At 39.2% G+C, this 20,840-nt stretch overlaps 1 protein-coding gene and 1 pseudogene across 3 annotated transcripts in view; both read right to left on the bottom strand.

Annotated features, from left to right (window-relative positions):
• Nucleotides 1-20,840, bottom strand: part of LOC141509771 (uncharacterized) — a 58,361-nt gene that overhangs the window by 14,113 nt on the left and 23,408 nt on the right. Inside the window, exons 1-4 of one of the 3 annotated variants that reach the window (XM_074219557.1) lie at nucleotides 14,037-14,679; nucleotides 13,569-13,639; nucleotides 9,697-9,874; nucleotides 9,305-9,400 (exon numbers count right to left, since the gene is read on the bottom strand). The exons of 1 other annotated variant lie outside the window; for it this stretch is intronic. In XM_074219557.1, coding sequence (XP_074075658.1) covers nucleotides 9,305-9,400; nucleotides 9,697-9,874; nucleotides 13,569-13,601 — 307 coding nt within the window. In that variant the 5' untranslated portion in view covers nucleotides 13,602-13,639; nucleotides 14,037-14,679. Of the gene's footprint in view, nucleotides 1-9,304; nucleotides 9,401-9,696; nucleotides 9,875-13,568; nucleotides 13,640-14,036; nucleotides 14,680-20,840 lie in introns of those variants that run through there. One more of the 3 variants, XM_074219558.1, reaches the window with a different exon arrangement.
• Nucleotides 14,785-20,837, bottom strand: LOC141509793 (protein mago nashi homolog pseudogene; annotated as a pseudogene).

The raw sequence follows: 20,840 nt of genomic DNA, 5'->3' as shown, positions 1-20,840 counted from the left end.
CAACTTGATAAAAGCTTCACTTCTGAAATACAGAACCAAATCAAAATTTTAAAAAATATTTTATTTATTTATTTTTCCAACTACAGGCAATAATAGTTTTTGAAAATCATTTTTTGCCAGGTTTTGAGTTTAATATTTTTTTTCTCTCTCCCCTTCCTTTCTCTCTCTCCCTCTGTCAGAAAGAAATCTAATATAGGCTCCACATGTATAATCATGCTAAACATAGATCCATATCAATCATGTTGTGAAAGAATTCAAATCCAAACGGAAGAAAAAAATTAGAGAGAAAAAACATGACATAATACATAAGATAACTTTTAAAAAAATTGAAGATAGTGAACTTTGGTCTTCATTTAAGCTCCACAGTTCCTTTTTCCATCACAAGTCTTTTAGAATTGTCTATGATTAATATACCGCTGAACGAATTAAGTTCCCCATAGCTGATCATCACCAATGTTGCTGTTAGTGTGTATAATGTTCTTCTGGTTCTGCTCATTTCCCTCAGTGTCAGTTCATACAATCTTTCCAGGCTATTTTGAAATCCCGTACTTCATGATTTATAGAACAACAGTGTTCCATGACATACTTATTCCACAATTTGTTCAGCCTTTCTCCAATTGATGGACATCCCCTCAATTTCCAATTTTTTACTACTACTATGAAAGAAGCTGTTATGAATATTTTTGTACATGTGGACTTTTTACCCTTTTTCATGATATCTTCAGGATACAGACTCAGTAGTGATATGTCTAGGTCAAAAGGTATGCACATTTTTATTACTCTTTTGACTTAATTCTAAACTGCTCTCCAGAAAGGCTGGATCAGTTCACATTTCCACCAACAATACATTATTGTCCCAGTTTCCAAATCAAATTTCTAAGACTACAAGTCATTTTTCTGATTGATAAATGGTCAAAGGATATGAACTGATAGTTTTTAGACAAAGAAATCAAAGTTACCTATAGTCATATGAAAAAAATGCTCAAAGTCAGTATTGATTAGAGAAATGGGAATTAAAATAACCCTGAGTTACCGCTTCACCTATAAAATTGGCTAAAATGACAAAAAAGTTAAATGATCAGTGTTGGAGGGGATGTGGGAAAACTGGGAAATGAATACACTATTAATGGAGTTGTGAATTGATCCAGCCATTCTAGAGAGCAAATTGGAACCATGCCAAAGGGCTATAAAACTGTACATATTCTTTGATCCAACAATGTCATTATTAGGTATGTAACCCAAAGAGTTTTTTTTTAAAAAGGGGAAAAAATTCCAATATTAAAAAATTTATAATATCTTTAATAAAAATAAATTTAAAAAAATTTATAGTTCTTTTTGTGGTGGCAAAAATTGGAAATTAAGAGCATGTTCATCATTTGGGGGAAAAACTGAACAAGTTGTGGTATATGGGAATATTTTTAGGCTAAAAGAAATGACAAATAGGATGATTTCAGAAAAACCTGGAAAGACTTACATGAACTAATAGGAAGTAAAGTGAGCAGAACCAGGAGAACATTAGACACAGTAACAGCAATGTGTACTATAAAGATGTAATAATTGTAATAACTGTAAATGACGGCTATTTTCAGCAATACAATGATCCATGACAATCCCAATGGACTCATGATGAAACACATTATCCATCTCCAGAGAAAGAACTGATGTTTTTAGACTGAAGCATACTTCTCTCTCTCTCTGTCTCTGTCTCTCTCATTTGAATCTTAATGACTAATATGGAAATGTTTTACATGACTGCACAAATATAACTTATCTCAGATGGCTTATCATCTCAAGGAGGAGGGAAGGGAGGAAAGGGGAGAGAGAGAAAATTTGGAACTAAATTTATTTTTTTAAAAAGACAGATGTTAAAAAATTATTTTTACATGTAATTGGAGAAAAAATAAAGTCTTTACAGGTTGCCCAAGTGATTTTATATATTTCTATATTTAATCATTCATGAAGTGGTAGTAAACAGTAGTTCCTTCCTTCAAGTGGAGCCATGTCAATTATAAATTTCTGACTCCAGCCCCATCACCGAGTCTGGCAAAGAGAAGGTAATTAATAAATGCTTGCTGCTGCACAGGTCTGCCAAAGGCATGTCACGGTGGTGCTAGGGAATGTCAATGATTTAGATGCCCCATGAAGCTCTCTCCTTTGTCCAGTGTAGAGCTACAAACCATTTCTTCAATTGTCATCCTTTAAAAACAATGGGCTAAGGGGAAATGGAATTCTGGATTTGATTCTCAGCAACAAGGAAAAACTGGTTCCTGAAGGGGGAATAATGGAAACTTTGGTGGAAGTGAACATTTCATCTTAGAATTAATATCAGAGAAGCTGAAAAAGCCTGGCAATAATTGGACATACACCTTAGATTTGGTAAGAGAAGATTTCAAATGGATTGGAAAAAGAACAAGCAGGATCTCATTGACTAACATTCTACAGAGGAAGAAGGCTCACTATGGGTGAGAAAGTCTCAAATCAAATTCTGAAGACATAAAGATGAACAATTCAAATGTAGAGGAAAATATATATTTGACTCAAGAAATTGATGATTCATAGGAAACTCACTAAACTTATTTTTAAAAGTTGTACAGAAAATAGGAGGAAGGGTAATAAATAGAGGATAAATAAAAAACAAAGAGAATCCTATTAGAACTGTGGGAGGCATGCTAGAGCATAAAAGAAATTAAGGGGAGGCAGTGAGAAAAAGAAAGTTATGCACAACAAAAAGGACTTTTTAATTCTATATTAGGGAAAGAGATTAACTTTTTTTTTAGAAAAAAAGGATGGTCAGGTAACATGCAAAATTCAGCTTTTCATTCTATTTTTTTGAACAATGATCTTTATACTTTAAAGATCAGAATGTTTTATAAGTTGTTTTTTTAAATTCTTAAATAAAATGAAGATTTTTAATTACACTTTAGAACAGAAGGAAGGAGCTGCATATGAGATACTAATGTATTTTGCACAGTTTGTTTTTTCTGTTTAAGCACATAATAAATTTAACATGTAACTTTCAAAGCTGCCTTAACTTGTTTGTGAGTCCTTCTTTTTAAGGAACTTATGGCCAAGATAAGTAAGATCACAGTTGAACAACCAGCTGTCTTTTATGAGGGCAGACGAACTATACTCTTGATAACTGAGGAGACTGGCAAATGTGACTACTGATCTAAGGCTGATAATGAATGAAAGATGGTGGACATAGGTACAACACTACCTCTCAGTCATCATGCACAAGTCCCTTAGGTTGGCTGAATCTCAGTTTCCTCTTCCTAAAATGGAGATGCTAATTCCTGAGGGTAAGTTCATCCCAATGTGCTGAAGCTCAAAGGGGATAATATACATAATGTATTCCACAGATTTTAAAACATGATATCAAAATTGGCTACTATTACTATCATCCCAGCATTGGAGAAAGGCAAATATCTTAATCCCAAAAAGAGATAAGAATGAAATCTCAAACATATGTGGCCATGATCTGAATATGAAGTCCTGGAAAATCCTAAAACATATTATAAAAGGATGGTTAGTGAAAAGCTGAAACTAAGATTTTTTTTTTAAAGAGTAAACTAGTAAATCAGACAAATGCTGTAGATCTCATTTGCCTAGGTTTAGTAAAGTTTTTGACAAAGTCTCTCATTCTGTTCTTGTAGGAAATGTGAGATGTTAATTAGGTGATATAACTATGTAGATTTGGAACTGGTTGAATAATAATGTTTGTCCTTCATTCTGGAAGAAGACCATGACATCAGGGAGGTGATGCCATGACAAGCATGTGAATTGGGTTTGAATAGGGAGGGCTGTGCTAAGTCACCAGTCTCACTTTCTCCTCCAGCTCATCTGGGTCCAGTGGCCAGATATGAATTGGGACAACTGGAAATAGCACTGGATGTGAGGCAGAAATAAGTGACTTGCCCAAGGTCACCTAGCTAGTAAGTGTCAGAAGCTAGATTTGAACTCTGGTCCTCTTGATTCCGAGGCCAGTGCTCTATCCACTGCACCATCTAGCTGCCCCAATTAGCTGAATAACTGAACCCAAAGTGTAGACATTAATGATTCTATGCCAACTTGGAAGGTCTCTAATGAAGTGGTCCAAGAATCTGTACTTGGTACTGTGCTTTTTTAATCAGTCATTTAAATAAGGCATATGTGGGAATGCTTATTAAATGTGCCAATGACAAATCAAGGATGGATAGCAAATTCAAAAATCTTGAAAAATCAGAGTTACAGATCTAATTAAATGACAGTTGGTTTGGTTTCCTTTGGCATACACAAATTATTTAATGAATAAGGAAAACTCGAGTTTTCTTTCCTGATTGGCTATGTTCAAGGGGGGGACAAACAAAAACTAAAATTAGGGAGAGAGGCCTTAGGTCTTTATCACCTCATGAGAATTTATGGCCCTTTCTCTTTTGTGTTTCACTCTCACCTGCTTTGAGATAAAGGGAATTGGAGACAGTTATGATTTTGTGAGCTTCAAAAGATTAAGGGCATATGCAACCAGCATTCCCAGAGCTGGAGTCTACTGGAGTCGGACAGCACCCTTGGCATTTTTCAAATGAAGGGCTGCTCCAGGTTTTTCTCTCCCAACTTATACAGATTCAGGTGAATTTGACACAGCCCAGAAGTAGTAGAGATGCAATCTCATCCATCCAGGGACATGTAGTCAAGGGGAAGTGGAGCTTCTCTGACATCATGAAGAGTAAAAAAAATAATAATGACAAAATAAAGCAAATATTAATACTTGTTCACTGATCTGTGTTATATATGTAATTTATGTATGATTCTAGTCTTTTCCTAGACAAAAACAGCTGAATGTGAGTATTTTAGTCTCAAAAATGGGGAAAGATGGAAGATGAGGCAATGGGTAAGCTGTACCTCACCTCAGATTTGCTGCTCAATTCCTCACAAACTGGGTTGAGCATGGACAATCAGCTTATGCCTGCTGCTGTCTTTGAATGCCTGCAGTATAATGTCTGTAGAACCCTTTACAATAAATGCTCATTTTCCATAGTCTAGATGATGCATTTCACAAATGTGTAGTATAGATGATATTTAGTATTGCTACTCTTGCTTTGAACTCCCCAAAAAACCATTGGGTGAGGCAGACAGTCCATTTGCCTAGTTGGAGAGGGGGTGCACATGCTCACACCATCTTTATTACACTGTTTCTGCTGTTAATTCTTTTACTACACAAAGGCAATGGCAAGTCCAAAATTAAGAACTGAGTGCATTGCACAACCCTTGTGATCATCATCATCATCATGGAGACCAAGAGACTCTGAAAACTAAAAAGAGACAGGGAGGATATCTGCAACAAAGTCACAGAGATTTTTGTCCACAAGGATAGACTATGGACTTCATTTACAAATGAAGGCAAGACCATGCATATTCACATATTCATTCATTCTCTCTCTCTCTCTCTCTCTCTCTCTCTCTTGCTCCCACTCTCACTCGCTGGCTCATCTCAAGCTGTTATCTAGTTAACATCCTGCATTAGCCAAAGGCTTACCTGTGTGTATATAAAAAATGCTGATATGAGATACAAAACATTCAGCTGCTAAACTGGCAGTGTGCAACCTGGCAGTTATCATAGCACATATGTAACATAAACTGCTACCATTTACACACAATTAATAGAAATAATAGTGAATTTAAGCTATCTCTATTAGGCACACACAGTACAAATCCTATCTCTGATACTGTTTGTACTTTCCCAGTCATGGACTCCACCGCACATCACTGAATCTATCCACTGGTCATGCTGCATTTGGAAGTAAATTTGATGGATGAATGCTACCTAGAAACTTCATTAAGTCAGAACCTATTCTCCTTAGGGACCCAGAAAGAGAGATTATTCCCAAGTATTAGGGAAAATTTTTCCATTTCCAAAATGAAAATTCCAAAATACTTTCCAAAAATATTTCCATTCTTACTATATCTTCAAAGTAAATAACAGGTAATTGATGCTAATTGGTTAAATGGAACTGGGGCACTAATTTCCGGCAGCTAATCATGGCAGGAAACCCAGAAGAATGGAGATTAGAGCCAAATCTAACCAAAATCTAACCCTAAATTCAGTTATATAAGGACATCATCAACTCCTTAGGGGTTTTCCTAGATCTGATGTAACTGCTCTCACTCTTTTGCTACATACGGGGCTTTGCCTGAAATAAATTTGGGCCCTATACATTTGCAGGGACCCCAGGAAAGTTTCAACACTTGAAACTAATTTTTGGAAACCTACATTTTCAGGATCTACTATAAGAAAGAAAACTGGTACATTTTTTGCTTCTTCTTTGTAGGATGTAATTATCATTATCTATCCCCCCCACTTAAAAGTCAATTCCTTTTGAGATGATTTTTGCATTTGTTGAAGATTTAAGTTCTGATACTTGCTATATTCTGAACACTATAAAGTACTGGTTTTGAGGCTAATTATGAGAAGTATGACCTTTGCCTCACTAAAATGCTGGTGCCTAGTTAAGAAAAAAAGAAAAAGAAAAGAAACCAAAACCTCTCAGAGGGAAAACAGCCTCCACAAATGCAGATTTGTATCTGCTCTGTGACTTATATTCTTAAGAATGAGAGCTACCTGGAGCACTGAGGAGTAAAGTGACTTGGGAATTAAAACAAGGTAGCTAGAGCAGTACTTCATTTGAAGAAGATCTGTAGATTTCCGTGGATTGTGGGCTCCCTGGGGAGATGTGCAGGCAAGGGAGGTGATGACTCTTAGGATATAAAGAAAGACATATAGCTAGAAATATGCAGGTGATCGGACTAAACAGGACACACTGAGGATATTGGGTTTAGTTCTGAGCACTATCTTTTAAGAAGGGCCTTCTTCAGATGGAGAATACATGGATTAGGGCAACAGCCCCAAAGTACCTCAAATTTATGACCTAGCAGGGTTATCTAAATGACCTAGAGACCTGAAGTCTAGAGGGGAAGCTCCCCAGGGACAAAGCTGTTATTTTCAAGCATCTTAAAGGCTAGCATATAGAAGAAGAATTCGTTCTGCACAGTCCTGGAGGCAAATTCAGGAATAATGGGGCAAAGACACAAAGAGGAAAATTTAGGCTTCCTCTAAGGAACAATATCCTAGCTAACATGGCTCTCCAGAAGTAGAATGGTTTGACCTGGGAGACAATGAGTTCTTCCTTTCTTAAGGTTATAATTTTTTTTTTTGCAAGGCAATGGGGTTAAGTGACTTGCTCAAGGTCACACAACTAGGTAATACGTATCTGTGGCTACATTTGAATTCAGGTCTTCCTGAGTCTAGGGCTGGTGCTCTATCCACTGCCCTCTTTCTTGAGGTTTTTAAAAAAAGGCTTGGTGGTTACCTGTTAAGTATGAGATAGAGGGGATTCTTTTATAAGTATAGATTATGCTGGAAAGAATGGCAGATCCTTGAGAAAAGGGAATTTTTCATTTTTGTCTTTCTTTCTAATCTCTACCACAGAGCTAGGCACATGGTAGGCATTTTAATAAATGTTTTCTGATTGAATGTTAACCATTGAGGTCCATGTCCTTCTTGGAATTTTATTACATAATGTGCTTAAATAATATAATCATAGATTTTGAAATGATAAATGAAGAATTCAGAGAACCATAGACCCTCCCCCGCCAAAAGCCAGTGATTAGATATATAGAATGTCCAGGCTATGGAATAGTAGGTGGTCAATGTCCACCAGAATTCAAGACCCAGCAGGTCTGTCTTTGACTGTGTCTATAGGCTTCACTGCATTTTTTATGTGGCCCTTCACATTCCAAGTGGACAACAGTAAAAAATCTGAAGGGTTACTTTTAAAAACCAGAAATACATGGCCTGGAGGTTCAACTCAAATACCTCCACAATCTATCTACATAAAGCCTTTTCATCTCTCTCAACATCCAGTTCTCTGTATCAGGTGATAGGGATCTTTCCCTCCACAAATTATCTCATATTCATCTCTGCAAAAATTTCAGATCAGATAGGAGAACTATCCTTGAATCCTTTGAGCTTAACATCTGATACATGTTTAATAAATATTTATCTGGGTGGGTTGAGAATGAATTTAAAAAATTAAGTATTTATTATTAGCTAAGCACTATTGGGATCCAAACAGAAAAATCACGACAGCCCTTGAAAACCCCTAAAAGAAACTTTAGCTGCAGGGCATATGCAAAGGCCCAGAATTCAGGAGGCAGGTAGTTGGCAAGGCTCAAGGATCCATAAATTACATAGGCAGGTTGGATGATAGTGCCCAGGGGACTGCAAGGTAGAGAGGCAGGGTAGGAAGGCAGGTCTGGAAGACCAATGGCAGGCTAAAGTCATCCAAAGTAATAGCATTGTGGACAAACAGTCAAGCAAGAAAAGGGGAGGGAAGTCTAGGGTATTCCTGAGATTAGTCCCGTTTATTAATCCTGAATGTATTCTGGGATGACCAAGGAAAGAGATGAAAGGGGAAGACAAGGTGGAGAAGGAAACCCTGACAATGACAGATGATTAACACTGTTCTCTGAAACCAGATGGAAGAACGAGCAGAAATATCAAACTTTGAATGCTATGGAAAGAGCACAAAGCTTTTCTGGGAGTCAGAAGACCAAGCAGTTTGTTTTTTTATTGAATGTAAGGTAAGGAAGGATACTGATAAACCAGACAGAGAATCAAGGGGATGACAACTAGAATGGGTCATGATGTTTAATTTCATGAGGACTGGCTCGAGTAAAGGCAGAAGGGAACCTCCCATAGGGAACATCACAGATGTCTTCTATTATCAAAAGGGCTGACATGTAGAAGGGACAGAGCCATCCTGCCTGGCCCCATGGGGTAGAGCTCCAGGCAGAAGGTACAAAGAGCAGGAAACCACATCCCACAATGTACGCTATCTACAAGGGGAATGACTGGGCACCCTTGGAGGTGGTGGGTTCCCCCCAATGAAGGTATAAAAGCAAATGCTAGATACTGGGCAGGTAGGACATGGAATGCAGGTAGGACATAGAATAGATTCTGCTTTTCTGGACGTTTTATAAAAGCAGTTTGCATTAGGTGGCCTCTGAGGTCCCTGAAATCCTTTTTCATTCTGGTCTCAGGGTCTCAGTGGCCTAGTTTATAAAAGCGGACAGTGGAGAGATGACATCTATGATCCTTCCTAAATCTACTATTCATTGATCCTGGGGAAGCTAGCTGGTTGAAGTAAACTGAGAAGACACATGCTCCCTGAGCCCAGGAAACTCTGAGGAGTGGACTTCAGCCAACACTTCAACACTGCCCCTGACTGTTTAGAAGGGACTCCCACCTGCCTAGTTTTCAATCACCCACCTGGTAAAGTGTCTCCTGGGATGGCTTTCTCTGGAATCCATGGTGCTTCTCCTCTCTCCAAATGGAAGATAAGACCTGGTTTGTTAACAGCAAGTCCTGCTCAGGGGAAAGAAACGGGAAAATGCTTTGGATAAAGTCTCTCTGGGTTCCAGTTTCCTCATCTGTAAAATAAGTATCTGAGAGCAGATCATCTCCAGGGTCACCCCTTGCAATTCTAAATTTGAGATCCTATGAACCCCAATATCACACTTATTCTAGCATATCACTGCCGACCAACCCAGCTGATTCCAAGAAAAGAAGCTGAGTTCTAGAGACACCACACAGTCTCCAGGAAGGGAGAATATGAAGCCCCCAAAAGCAAATTTGGAGTCAAAAAAGAAATCTGCTTTTACCCAAGGAGACCAGGTTCCTGTAGTTCTCTAGCATCACATCCTTGAACAAGGTCCTCTGAGCAGGGTCCAGCTGCTTCCACTCCTCCTGGGTGAATTCCACAGCCACATCCTTGAAGGTCACTGATTCCTGAAGCATCAACACATTCCTGCTCACCAAGGGATGCTCTCTCAAACGAACCTTTGGGGTGACCAGAAGTTAGTCACTTGTCTTTCACTATAGTTCAGGGTCTGTGTTTTTCTCATTGCTGCCTTGTAGACTCTCTGCCTTTCTTCAGGATTCAGCCCAAGCAACACTTCCTGTATGAGGCCTATCCTTATCCATTCTGGACCCCTAGTTTCTCAGGTCTATTTTCTGGGAAAATTGCTTTTTCATTATGATGTATATGTCTGTATTTACTTCTCGGGGCTAATGACATCTTCCTACCTTGATCATAGTTCAGCACTTTACGACTAGTTATTAATCACTTTTGTGCCAGTCACTGTGCTGAGCCTCACAGACAGAAATAGAACAAAAGACAGTCCCTTCCCTCAAGGAATTTGCAATCTAGTAGTCTCTGCTCTCTCTATGGCAAGCATTTAAGGAGCTATTCCTTACTTTATGGAAGATTTACATTCTGTTGGGGAGAACAACAGATACACAAATACATAGGTATATAAATTTATTATCTCAACTACATGCAAAAATAGTTTTTTAACAGGCAAATTTAAAAACTTATATATACATAATAAATACAAGATATTTTTTATGAGGAGGCACTAGCAACTGGAAGTAAGGAAGGAGGTGGTTGGAGGTGGTGTTGAAGCTTGAATGCGAAGGAAGACAGGCATTCTAAGAGGTGCTGATAAGGAGGAAGTGCATTCTAGGCAAGGAGGATTCTGTGAAAAGGAATGGAAAGGGGAGATGGAATGTTGTAGATGAGGAACTTGAAGAAGACCAGTTTGATTGAACCAGCAAGTCGATGTGGGTGGTAATACAAAGTTGTCTGGAATAAGGTAGTGAAGGATTTTTGATTTGTTTTGTTTTGTTTTGTTTAACTACATTAAGGCAATGGAGTTAAAGGACTTGTCTAAGGGCACACAGCTTGTAACTATCAAGTGTCTGGAGCCAATGTAGACTCAGGTCTTCCTGACTCCAGGGCCAGTGCCCTAGTCACTGCACCACCTAGCTGCTCCCCAGGAGAACAATTTAACAGTGACATTATTGGAAAGACTACCAGCTCTGAAAGATTTTAGAACTCTCATCCATGCAATGACTAAGTACAGTTCCAGAGGACTGATGATGGAAGAAGTTGTCCATCTCTTGACAGAAATGAATTCAAAATACTATTTGTCCAATGAGGGAATTTGTTTTGCTTGGTTATAAGTGGTTTTGATTCTCTTTCTTTCTCAATGGAGGTGGAGGGGAGGAGTTGGGAGGGAGAAATAGCAGATTTTCATGAATAAAAAATTTTTACATGCAATTTTTAAAAAAGGAATTTTGAACTCTGTAGCACATGGAAAAAGTAGTGCTCTAGCATTTAATGTTCTTTACAACTGCTTTCTGGGAGTCACACACTTTTACTTAGTTTGAAATCTATTTTTCACACTTATACAAAAATAGCCAGACTCTACTCAATTTTGCTATTTTAGAAAGATTAAATTGGGAAGTACTACATTTCTAAAACCACAGGTACCAAAGAGGACACGAAAATCTTTCATAGCAACAGAAATCATAGACAATGAAAGTATCCAGAAGTTACCCAGGGTATGGGGAGAATTGAGTCTGCATAATGGCATATTTATATAGGCTTTTGGAAGCTGATCTGGAAAGACTTCAGGATGACAGGCTAGTTACCTACTTGATAAATGAATGTGTCTTTCAGTGAGGCAATTAGAAGACAAGAGGGATCTCATTTTGCTTTTCCTTATCATAGTTCTTTTTAAAAATTATCGATTTTTGTTTTTATATCACCTTTATTTCCAAATAAATAACTCTTCTCTCCTCAAATCAATGAGCCATTCCTTGTAATTAAGAATAAACAAAAGAAAAAAAAGACAGTTCACCAATACCAACTTAACACATCAGTCAAGTCTGACAATATATGCAATTCCCTATCATTTGTTCAAGGAAAAGGAAACTCAAGGGTGACCTCAGAGGTCTTCTTTCAGATTCTGAAGTGAAGCTTCTTGGACTAATAAAAAGTCTTCCCTGCCTTCACAGATTCCACTATATTACCTGAAGGGAAAACAAAAAGGTAGCCTGATGTTCCATGTTGTAGTAGATAGAACTGACTACAGAACTGATGACACTGCTTGGCTTCTTTTGTCTGTGATGCTGAGAGTTCCTAGAAATTACCAATCTTCTATGCTTTTATTTACTGTCATTACTGTAACTTGTCGACAGCTTTCTTCTCCCCACCATACGAACATATATTTAAGCTACTGGAGAAAGACTTATAACTCCATATCTCAAAGACTCACTTGAAGAATCCAGAACCCATTCTGGAGCAAGACTATTTAGAGGTAAGCTGTAAATATCATCTTTACCCATATACCCATTCCCATTTCCTTCTGCCTGTCTGAATAACTTCAGCTTTTGATTGTCCTCTTATCTTGTGTCCTGCCCTTCCCTGTATCTTTGTTCACTTTGACATTCACATTGTGTCACTAAAAAGTCAATGGAGTCATTGTCATTTATTCATACCATCTTCACAATGAGACATAAGGTAGCATGGCCACAGCCTCCATGTGTGACTCTATCACACGCCACTGTTTCATATGCAAATGTCTCAAACTGGATGGTCCCATTTCTCACCCCAACTTCTTTTCTGATTGGTTCTCTTACTTTACAATGTCCATTCTACCTGTTCTGCATCCTTCCTGATACCTCAATTCCTGTATCAGCACCCACCATTCAAGAAAAACACTACCAGCTTCCTCCTAACTTTACTTCCTCTGTGACCTGGTGGCCTTGGTCAACTACTTTAAATATGCTTCAGGTGTAATGACCACCTTTTTATTTTCAATATATTCCCTTCTTAACCCACTGGTATTAATTTCTGTCCACAGTACTACAGAGAGTTCTTTTTTCTCAACAGATCATGGTTCCTACAACTTGCCCTCTCTCCAGATTTGACATTCCTGCTTCCCATGCCCAGGTAATAATAATACAGTGAAAAAGTGTATTAAGATACACGGAAGTATTATTATCAAAACTAGTTTACTCAGCATCACAGGTAGTAGTTGTCTGGGGCAGAATTCAACTTGAATCTTCCTAACTCCAAGCCTAGCACTATATTCTTGGACCCTCCTGGATGCCTCTCAAAGTTCTTTGAATAGGTAGAAATTGAATACTGTCTGGGTTCTAAAGGCTGCCCACATTTGGGTGGTGAACTTATCTTCTATTCTAAAAGATGCCATAGTATATAACTGTCTCTTCTCCAACTATTTGAAAAACTTTCCATTCTCAATGCCCAACTTAGAGGAGCCATCAATAATCTTTCTAAGATCATCTGAGATCCCAGCAGTATCTTTCTTCTAATTCAGATAGTACTTAAATCTTTTTTTTAGTATTTAGTATTCCAACAGTAGACATTACTGGAAACAATATGAGTAATGAATATTAAAGTCAGTCTTGATCCAGTCTCCATAATGAAACTCAAAGTTCCTAATTTGAAAGAGCTGTCCCCTCTGCTTATTTTGTGTCCCTTTACAGCTTCTAACTTAGCACCAACTATTAACAAGCACATGTGTCTTGACAAATGAATTGAGGGTTGCAGAAAACTAGAAACCAACAACTATCAGGTCAGAATCTGTCTCTTGGTTTACAATACAGGAGAAAGAAATTGGTCTGTGCTCTAAAAAATCAAGGACATGAAGAAACTCCAACTCACCTGAAAGCTGACTGGGGGGCCGACAGGGACCATTTCCTTTTAGAAAACAGCAGAGCTCTCAGAAATCAAATCTGGAAAAGAGAAAGATCAAGCTTGAATAAGGCCAGCATTTTCTTATAACTCCCAGTACTAGGGAGAATTCACAGGACCCTGGATTTTAAACTAGAACTAAACACCGAAGCAACCGGATCACCCTGTTCCACTCCCAATTTACAAGGAACAAGACCGAGACTCAGAGGGGTCTCATGATTTGCCCAGGGCTACACAGGCAAACAGTACATGGAAAGCCCCTTGGACAAAGGAAGCCGAGATGGACCCACCCAGGGCTCTAAAGAGTCAGCACTACCACCCCCTCTTCTTTTTCCTTTCTCACAGGCTGGAAAAGGGGCAGGAAAAGGAGAGGTTCTGACAAGGAGGTGCCCCCAAAGGCCACCTGGGTTCCCTCAAAGCAGACCAGGAAACACTCACCAAGAAGGGGCAGCTTGCCAAGTGCCTAAGGGAGAATGGATGAAAAGAACTGGAAGTCTCCGAGACTCTGCCTTCTGGTCGCTCTCCAAGGTACCAGCTGTGGTTCCTATGTGTCCACAACCTTAGGCCTAGGCAGAAAGAGGCAGAGCTTTTCTTGGACTTGTGGGAAATGCAGTTCTGAGGCCAGGGGAAGCTTCTGCGCATGTCTCCAGCCTATGTGACACTTGGGAAGAACAGTTTTCTCTTTCCTCACCCCCTACCCCAACCTGAGGTCCTAGCAAGGCCCAGGCTCCAAATGCTTTATGGATTGTATTGTTGTTTTACTTTTTAAATTTTGTTGCTTTCCTCCGCTTTCATTTTCCTTCCTTTTTTCCTCATCTCCAATTCCCTCTTCTCCCCACTAGGATACAGAACAAAAGAAGTAACTAAACCCAATCCACAACATCACTCCATTTTGACAGAATGGTCACTGCCCATGTTCACAAGTCCAGGATGTTTGTGTTCCTCCACCTTCCTATGGGCTGAGAACCATCTTCTATTTCCTTATAATTCCTTGGTATTCAATTATCTGAGTACATTTGTGTGCATTACATTTATGTACATATATATATATGACTATATATTTTTAATATACAATGATTAGATATTTAGATTAAGAAAAAAATATTTTTTAAAAAAGCCAGGGAAAAATGTTCTCAAAATTTCTTCATCAAATTAAAAAGACCTTTGAAACCTTCCCCTAGTTTAACAATGGAAAAGGCATGAAAAAATACAAAGCAGCAAAATTAGATCCACCTGGGGAGGAAACACTGTTGAACTGTAGCTTTGAAAACTGCACAGACCTGGAACTGCTGAGTTTCCTCCTGACTTCCCTGTGGATACTAGGAATGCCATTGAGAGAATGAAACTAAATATCAAATTTATTGAAGAAAACATTTTAAGGGGAAAATGACAGAGTTAGCTAAACTATTCTATGGGCAGGGGGAAGGAGAATAAGCAGAATTTCTGCAAAGCACTTTACAAATATTATTTCAGTTCATCCTCATAGTAAACCTGCTGGTAAGAGAGCTGTTATTATACATTTACAGTTGAGTTAACTGAGTCATACAGAGGCTAAGGGAGTGCCCAAGTTCATATAACTTCTTAGTGTCTGGCATAATTTAAACTTGAGTCTTTCTGAATCAGATTTTGAGGCATTGTACCACCTAGAGCCTCCACCATGCAACTGCAAATGGGAAAAAGGATGTTGAAAGAGTATTTGATAAAGTGAGTACTCTGACCTAATTGTCTGTTGGACAAAGTCTGTTATTTCTTCCCCAATAAGTACCCTTGAGAGGTTAAAGGTCTCCATGCTGTTGCCCGATTGCTGCCACCAGCAACGACCGCCCCTCTTCCATTTCAAATTCATGCTACATTTTACAACTAAATGATTCAATGGATAGAGCGAGAGACCTGATATCAGGAAAATCTGAGTGCAGATACTTTGGTGTGACTCTGGGTAAGTCATTCAACCTCTATTTGCCTCGGTTCTTCATCTGTAAAGCAGGGACAGACTGAAGAAGGTAGAAGGTGAGCCACTCCAGTACCTTTGTCATAGAGGTCAGACATGACAGAGTAACTGAACAACAACAAAGTTTTTATAAAGGGATTTTTATTTTAATGATACAGCAAGCAATAAGTGAAAGACCCCTGAGCCCTTTGCTACTGCTGGGCTGGCTTTCAAAGATTGATCTTCAGGGCTTTAAAACTGGCCGACTCTACTGAGTGCCTCATTCCCTTAACCTTTCAACACTCAAAAATCATCCTTCTCTTAGGAATCACGTTCACCTCTAAGGAAAGAACAGAGGCAGAGAACCAAGGCCATGTCAGACTCAGATGAAGGGAAGGGCCAGACTAGAGATGAGTACTGCCCCATCCCCAGTGCCAACTATGAAATCAGAGCTCCTATTTACCTCATTGTCAGCAGGCTGAAACCAATCACAGAATTTTTACATATGTTCCTGATGACAGTGAGACAGAACCTGCAAATGTTCTTATTCGTTGCCTTTGAAGAACATGAAGAAGACAAAAAAATGTGCCTTCCTGATCTGTCAGGAGCAGGAAGGGATGGGGGGAAAGGAGGAAGAAGAGAATGATCAGAACCAGAAATGAGGCAGGCCATAGTAATCATAAATAATGTTTCCTGGGGAGAAGGGTGTCCTGTGGTTACGCAGTGAATAGACATGTGCACCTGTTCTACTGCACTCAAGGGGCTGATGAAGTTGTGGATGGAGAAATGTGTGACAACTACAAATATAAAAATATCCTAAGTGCTGTACCCTAACACATAGGTAGCTAACAAAATCACTGTGTTGAACATAATGGTTTGTGGTTTTCAGTTGCTTCAGTCATGTCCAACTTTTCATGACCCCCCCCCCTTTGGGGGTTTTCTTAGCAAAGATACTGGAAGGATTTGCCATTTCCTTCTCCAGTTTATTTTACAGATGAGGAAACTGAGGCAAATAGGATCAAGTGTCTTGACCAGTCACATACCTTGTGTCTGAGGCCAGATTTGAACTATGGCCTTCCTGACTTCAGGCCTGTAGCTCTAACCACCTGAATACAAAGGCAGATACAGTCCATGTTGGGTCTGCTGGGAGATGAACTCAGACAAACACCAATGTGGTGAATAAGCTGGTTCGTTAATTGTTCACAGGATACTTTCTTTTATACTCTTCATTTACGTAATCACTTACATAAGTGTTTTAGCAAGCACTTTTTCACATGCATACCATACATTTTCCTTGTGTTTGTCTTAAGTAAATATTTTGAGAACAGTGCAGAATGTATTTTCTCAGAACGTACTTCCTTATCTGAGCTCTGGAGTACATCTTGTTTGCTCAGACATGTAGCTACTCCCTTATCTAAGCTCTGGAGTACATCTTGCTTGTTAAGGCATGTAGCTATTTTTGTGTCAATCCTCCATAACCCTTGGCCTGAAGCACATAAGACACCACAAGTCCATTTTTGGATAACCACACTGGTTGATTTCCAACTCTGAAAGACTGCCTAGAACAGGGCTGTCCAACCTTAATTTTAAATTTTTTTTATTGAAACAGACAATATATTTTGATTTATCATTTTAGTGAGAGTACTATAGTTTGGCTTCATTTACTAAAGCATTTCATAAACCCCACAGGTGGGCTGCATGCAGCACAGCATTTTTGATAGCCCTGGCCCAGAAGCTCACCCACAATGAAGTTTGACCATTAGGTTCCAAATCCAAGAAGAGTTAGCAAAGATGTACTTATAAAACTCTAAATGGATCCCCTAATCAACATAAAACTATATATAAAAAAGAAAGGCCCATAGTTGACACCATACCATAAGATACTGCTGTTCACTCTCTTCCATCTCAATAAATTTTCTATTCCTATCACTCTGTTGGGGGCACTAGTATGTCCAGAGATAGCCCTTATTTTATTTTTTTTAATTTTGCAAGGCAATGGGGTTAAGTGACTTGCCTAAGGCCGCATGGCTAGGTAATTATTAAGTGTCTGAGGCCAGATTTAAACTCAGGTCCTCCTGACTCCAGGGCTGGTGCTCTATCCACTGGATCACCTAGATGCCCCTGATAGTCCTTATTTTTTTTTTTATATTCACCTGTATATTTATTAAGTACAATCATTTACATGGCATATAAAAAATAGTTTCCAGCTTACACACAAGTCTTCTGACAATGGGAATGAAAAGAGGCACTAACCGCCCCCCCCCCGAAAGTGAAAAGCCCAAGCCTAGTTGGGCTTCATCTTGAAATACAAACCAATAAGACTGAAGACTAAACACTTCAGGTCCTGGATCAGGTAATAAAATATTTGCAAACCTTCAGGATCCTTGGACTGGTTCACATCAATAAGGGAGCCAATTTTGGATGTGGTAAAAGAAATGTGTTCGTCTCCAATCACAATTTCAAGCTCCTGCTGGCCCACCCTGTCAGGTGGAGGCCACAAAGCATTGTCTTCTTTTGTCATCTCACTGTCGTCAATGATTCTCTTCAGTTCCTCCATCACACTCTTATGGACATAAGCCTCTTTTCTGAGCATGACATCATTTTTGTAATCGCTGTTGTTGGCATATCTCAGTTTTCCTTCCGGTCAAAACTCAAACTCCAGGAACTCTTGGCTGAACTTGCCCTTGTGCCCCACATAGTAGTACAGGTACATGTCGCTGGCCATGGCAGGGCTGGCCAGGCCTGAATCCGGGAAAGTGTGGAGGGATGAGGGACCGCAGCAAGGCCTCCACTCACCTGCCCAGCACCGCCTTTGCCTAGGCTGCCGATAGTCCTTGTTTTAAAAGGAAGCTATACTTCTGGTATGGAGACAACCAGAAATAACACCCCCTTTTTTTCTGGAAGCCCTAAGGATGATGAAACAAGTGGCTGACAGAAGATGGGGTTGCTACTTACATCCTCCACAAACCCTACAGGTCAGTTTTCCTAGGAATACAATTAGTATCGGCCACCCTTAAGAAGGCAGATCTGTTGGATACAAGTCAGTTTTCTGATGCTAACAATGGTTTTAAGTTTATTTTAATTGATATCAATATTCTTTCAAAATATTCCTGAACAATGAATCTGATAGGTAGGACAGGTAGGAAACTACCAAATTCTCAAATCAATGTTTCACATGGGTAGGATGCCACAGAAACTTCAAACTATAGAAAAGAATATTTGAATAGTCCAAAGAAGGAGCTTTCTACTTCCAGGCTAGGGCAGACAATTCCTAGAGAAAGAATGATAGGATAGAATCCAGCACAGTAGAAGGGAGTCAGCTCTTATACCCTGGGATGGGGAAGAGGGAGACGGGGCCAGACAGAACCAGAGAACAGGATATGCCAGTAAGTATACAGTTTCTTTTTATTCAGCCATTTTGTTGTTGTAATTAATTTTATTCTTCCTTTTTGTTTTTACAGACTCATGCCTACTTAACGCTTTAACCTCTTGCAACATTGAAAAACACTTAAGGAAAGTTAATCAACTGGAGACCCATGACAGAAACTAAATTTAGCAATGGAGTAGATGCCACACATCAAAAAAAGTTTCAAATAAATACAAGGGGTTTTGATGAAGGGTCATATCATAAACAAATTTCAACAAGGGAGAAAATATTTTTTACTAGTAACAGAGATTAGACAACAGATCAATCAATAACTTGGAGAAAGACCTAGCACAGACATACTCTCTAAATTTGCAGACAAAAACCTGAAAGTAATAGCTAACCTAGAGGATGGCAGTGTCCAAAAAGGATCTAGAAAGCTTGAGCAAGAGGCTGAGTACAATAAAATTCTTGTAAAATCTTGTTAGGATAAAAACAAACATCAGTAGTATAAGATAGGAGAGGAATGGCTAGAAAGTAGTTGGGAAAAATAATTGGGGGTCTTCCTGGACAGCAAAATTATTAGGATGTGGCAGCCAAAAAAAGGTCCCATGACCTTGGGCTGCATTACGAGGGGCAGAATGTCTGGGAAGGGGGAGGTGAGTCCAGTGCATTCTGCTCTTGTCTAACCTCAACTAGAGAAGCAAATTCAGCTCTTGGCACCAGAAATAAAAAACGCTGATAAGGTGGAGAGTATCCTATGACAGGCAACTAGGGAACAGGGAAGTGGATAAACATTTATGAAACTCTGACCCTGTGCTATCCCCTTCAATCCTCCAGCAAACCTGGGAGGGGGTCACTTGATGGGTGAGGAACAGGCAGGCTTCGGGGGAGTGATATGCCCAAGGTCACCCAAGGAGGAATCTTCCTGACTACAGGCCCAGGGCTCCATTCACTGCTCTGGCAGGATGCATCAACTAGAAGAGCTATGGGTCACATTGAGCTCATGACACAACAATCAAGTGAGAGAGATGGACACAGACAAGAGATGTTCTGGGCAGAACAGAACAGATGGTATCAAGTATTGGAAGGCCCTCAGGCCCGAGGTCAGGAAAAGGCTCTCAATCAATGGAATTACTTGAAGTGGAATGGCCCCAAGAGAAGGGGGTATAATGTCACTGTGGGAGATTTCTTTCATTTATGGATTTGGCCTAGATAGCTGCTGAGTCCTTTCTTACTCTCAAATTTTATGAAACTGTACAGAGGTGATCAATTATAAAAGAGACAACTCTGATTACATAAAATGGAAGTTTTTTCATGGGCAAAATCAATCAGGTAGACTTAGAATAAACAGAGGGCAGGGAGGAAAACTGAAGCAAACTTCTCTGGTAAATGATAGATCTTCAAGATCTAATCCAACCCCCTCATTGTGAAGGTGAGAGAACTGAGGCCCAGGGAGAGCAGGTGACTTATCCAAGGTCACACAGGTTATACATTACAGAGATGAACTTTGAAACCAGGTTCTCTGATTACCAAGGCCATTTCTCTCCATTGTGAATGCTTTCATGTTCAATAACATCTCCAGACATCCCAAAAGATTTCCCTATATTCATCACCAATGGATTCTCTCTTGTATGAATTCCCTTCTGCTCAGAAAGGTGACCATGCTGAGGAATAGCTCTCCTATTCTAGTTACATTCAAATGTTATCTCCAGTAGAAAATCTCTTTAGAAAGTTTGCCCTGCTCTTATAAGATTGCTCACCTTCCTTATTTCCAAAAGATTTCTCTCCAATATGAGTACTCTTATGGTCAGTGAAGAGTTCCATGCTGATCCAAGGCTTTACTGTAATAATTTGATCTAAAGAAACTCTCTTTAGCATGAAATCTCTTCTGCTAAAGAGATTTAGCAGATTTCCCAATACTGAAAGGATTTCTCAAATACATTATATT

Source organism: Macrotis lagotis, chromosome 1 (assembly GCF_037893015.1).
Source record: "Macrotis lagotis isolate mMagLag1 chromosome 1, bilby.v1.9.chrom.fasta, whole genome shotgun sequence".
In the NCBI taxonomy this organism is placed as follows: domain Eukaryota; kingdom Metazoa; phylum Chordata; class Mammalia; order Peramelemorphia; family Peramelidae; genus Macrotis; species Macrotis lagotis.
This window is presented reverse-complemented; position numbering and strand designations above follow the sequence as displayed.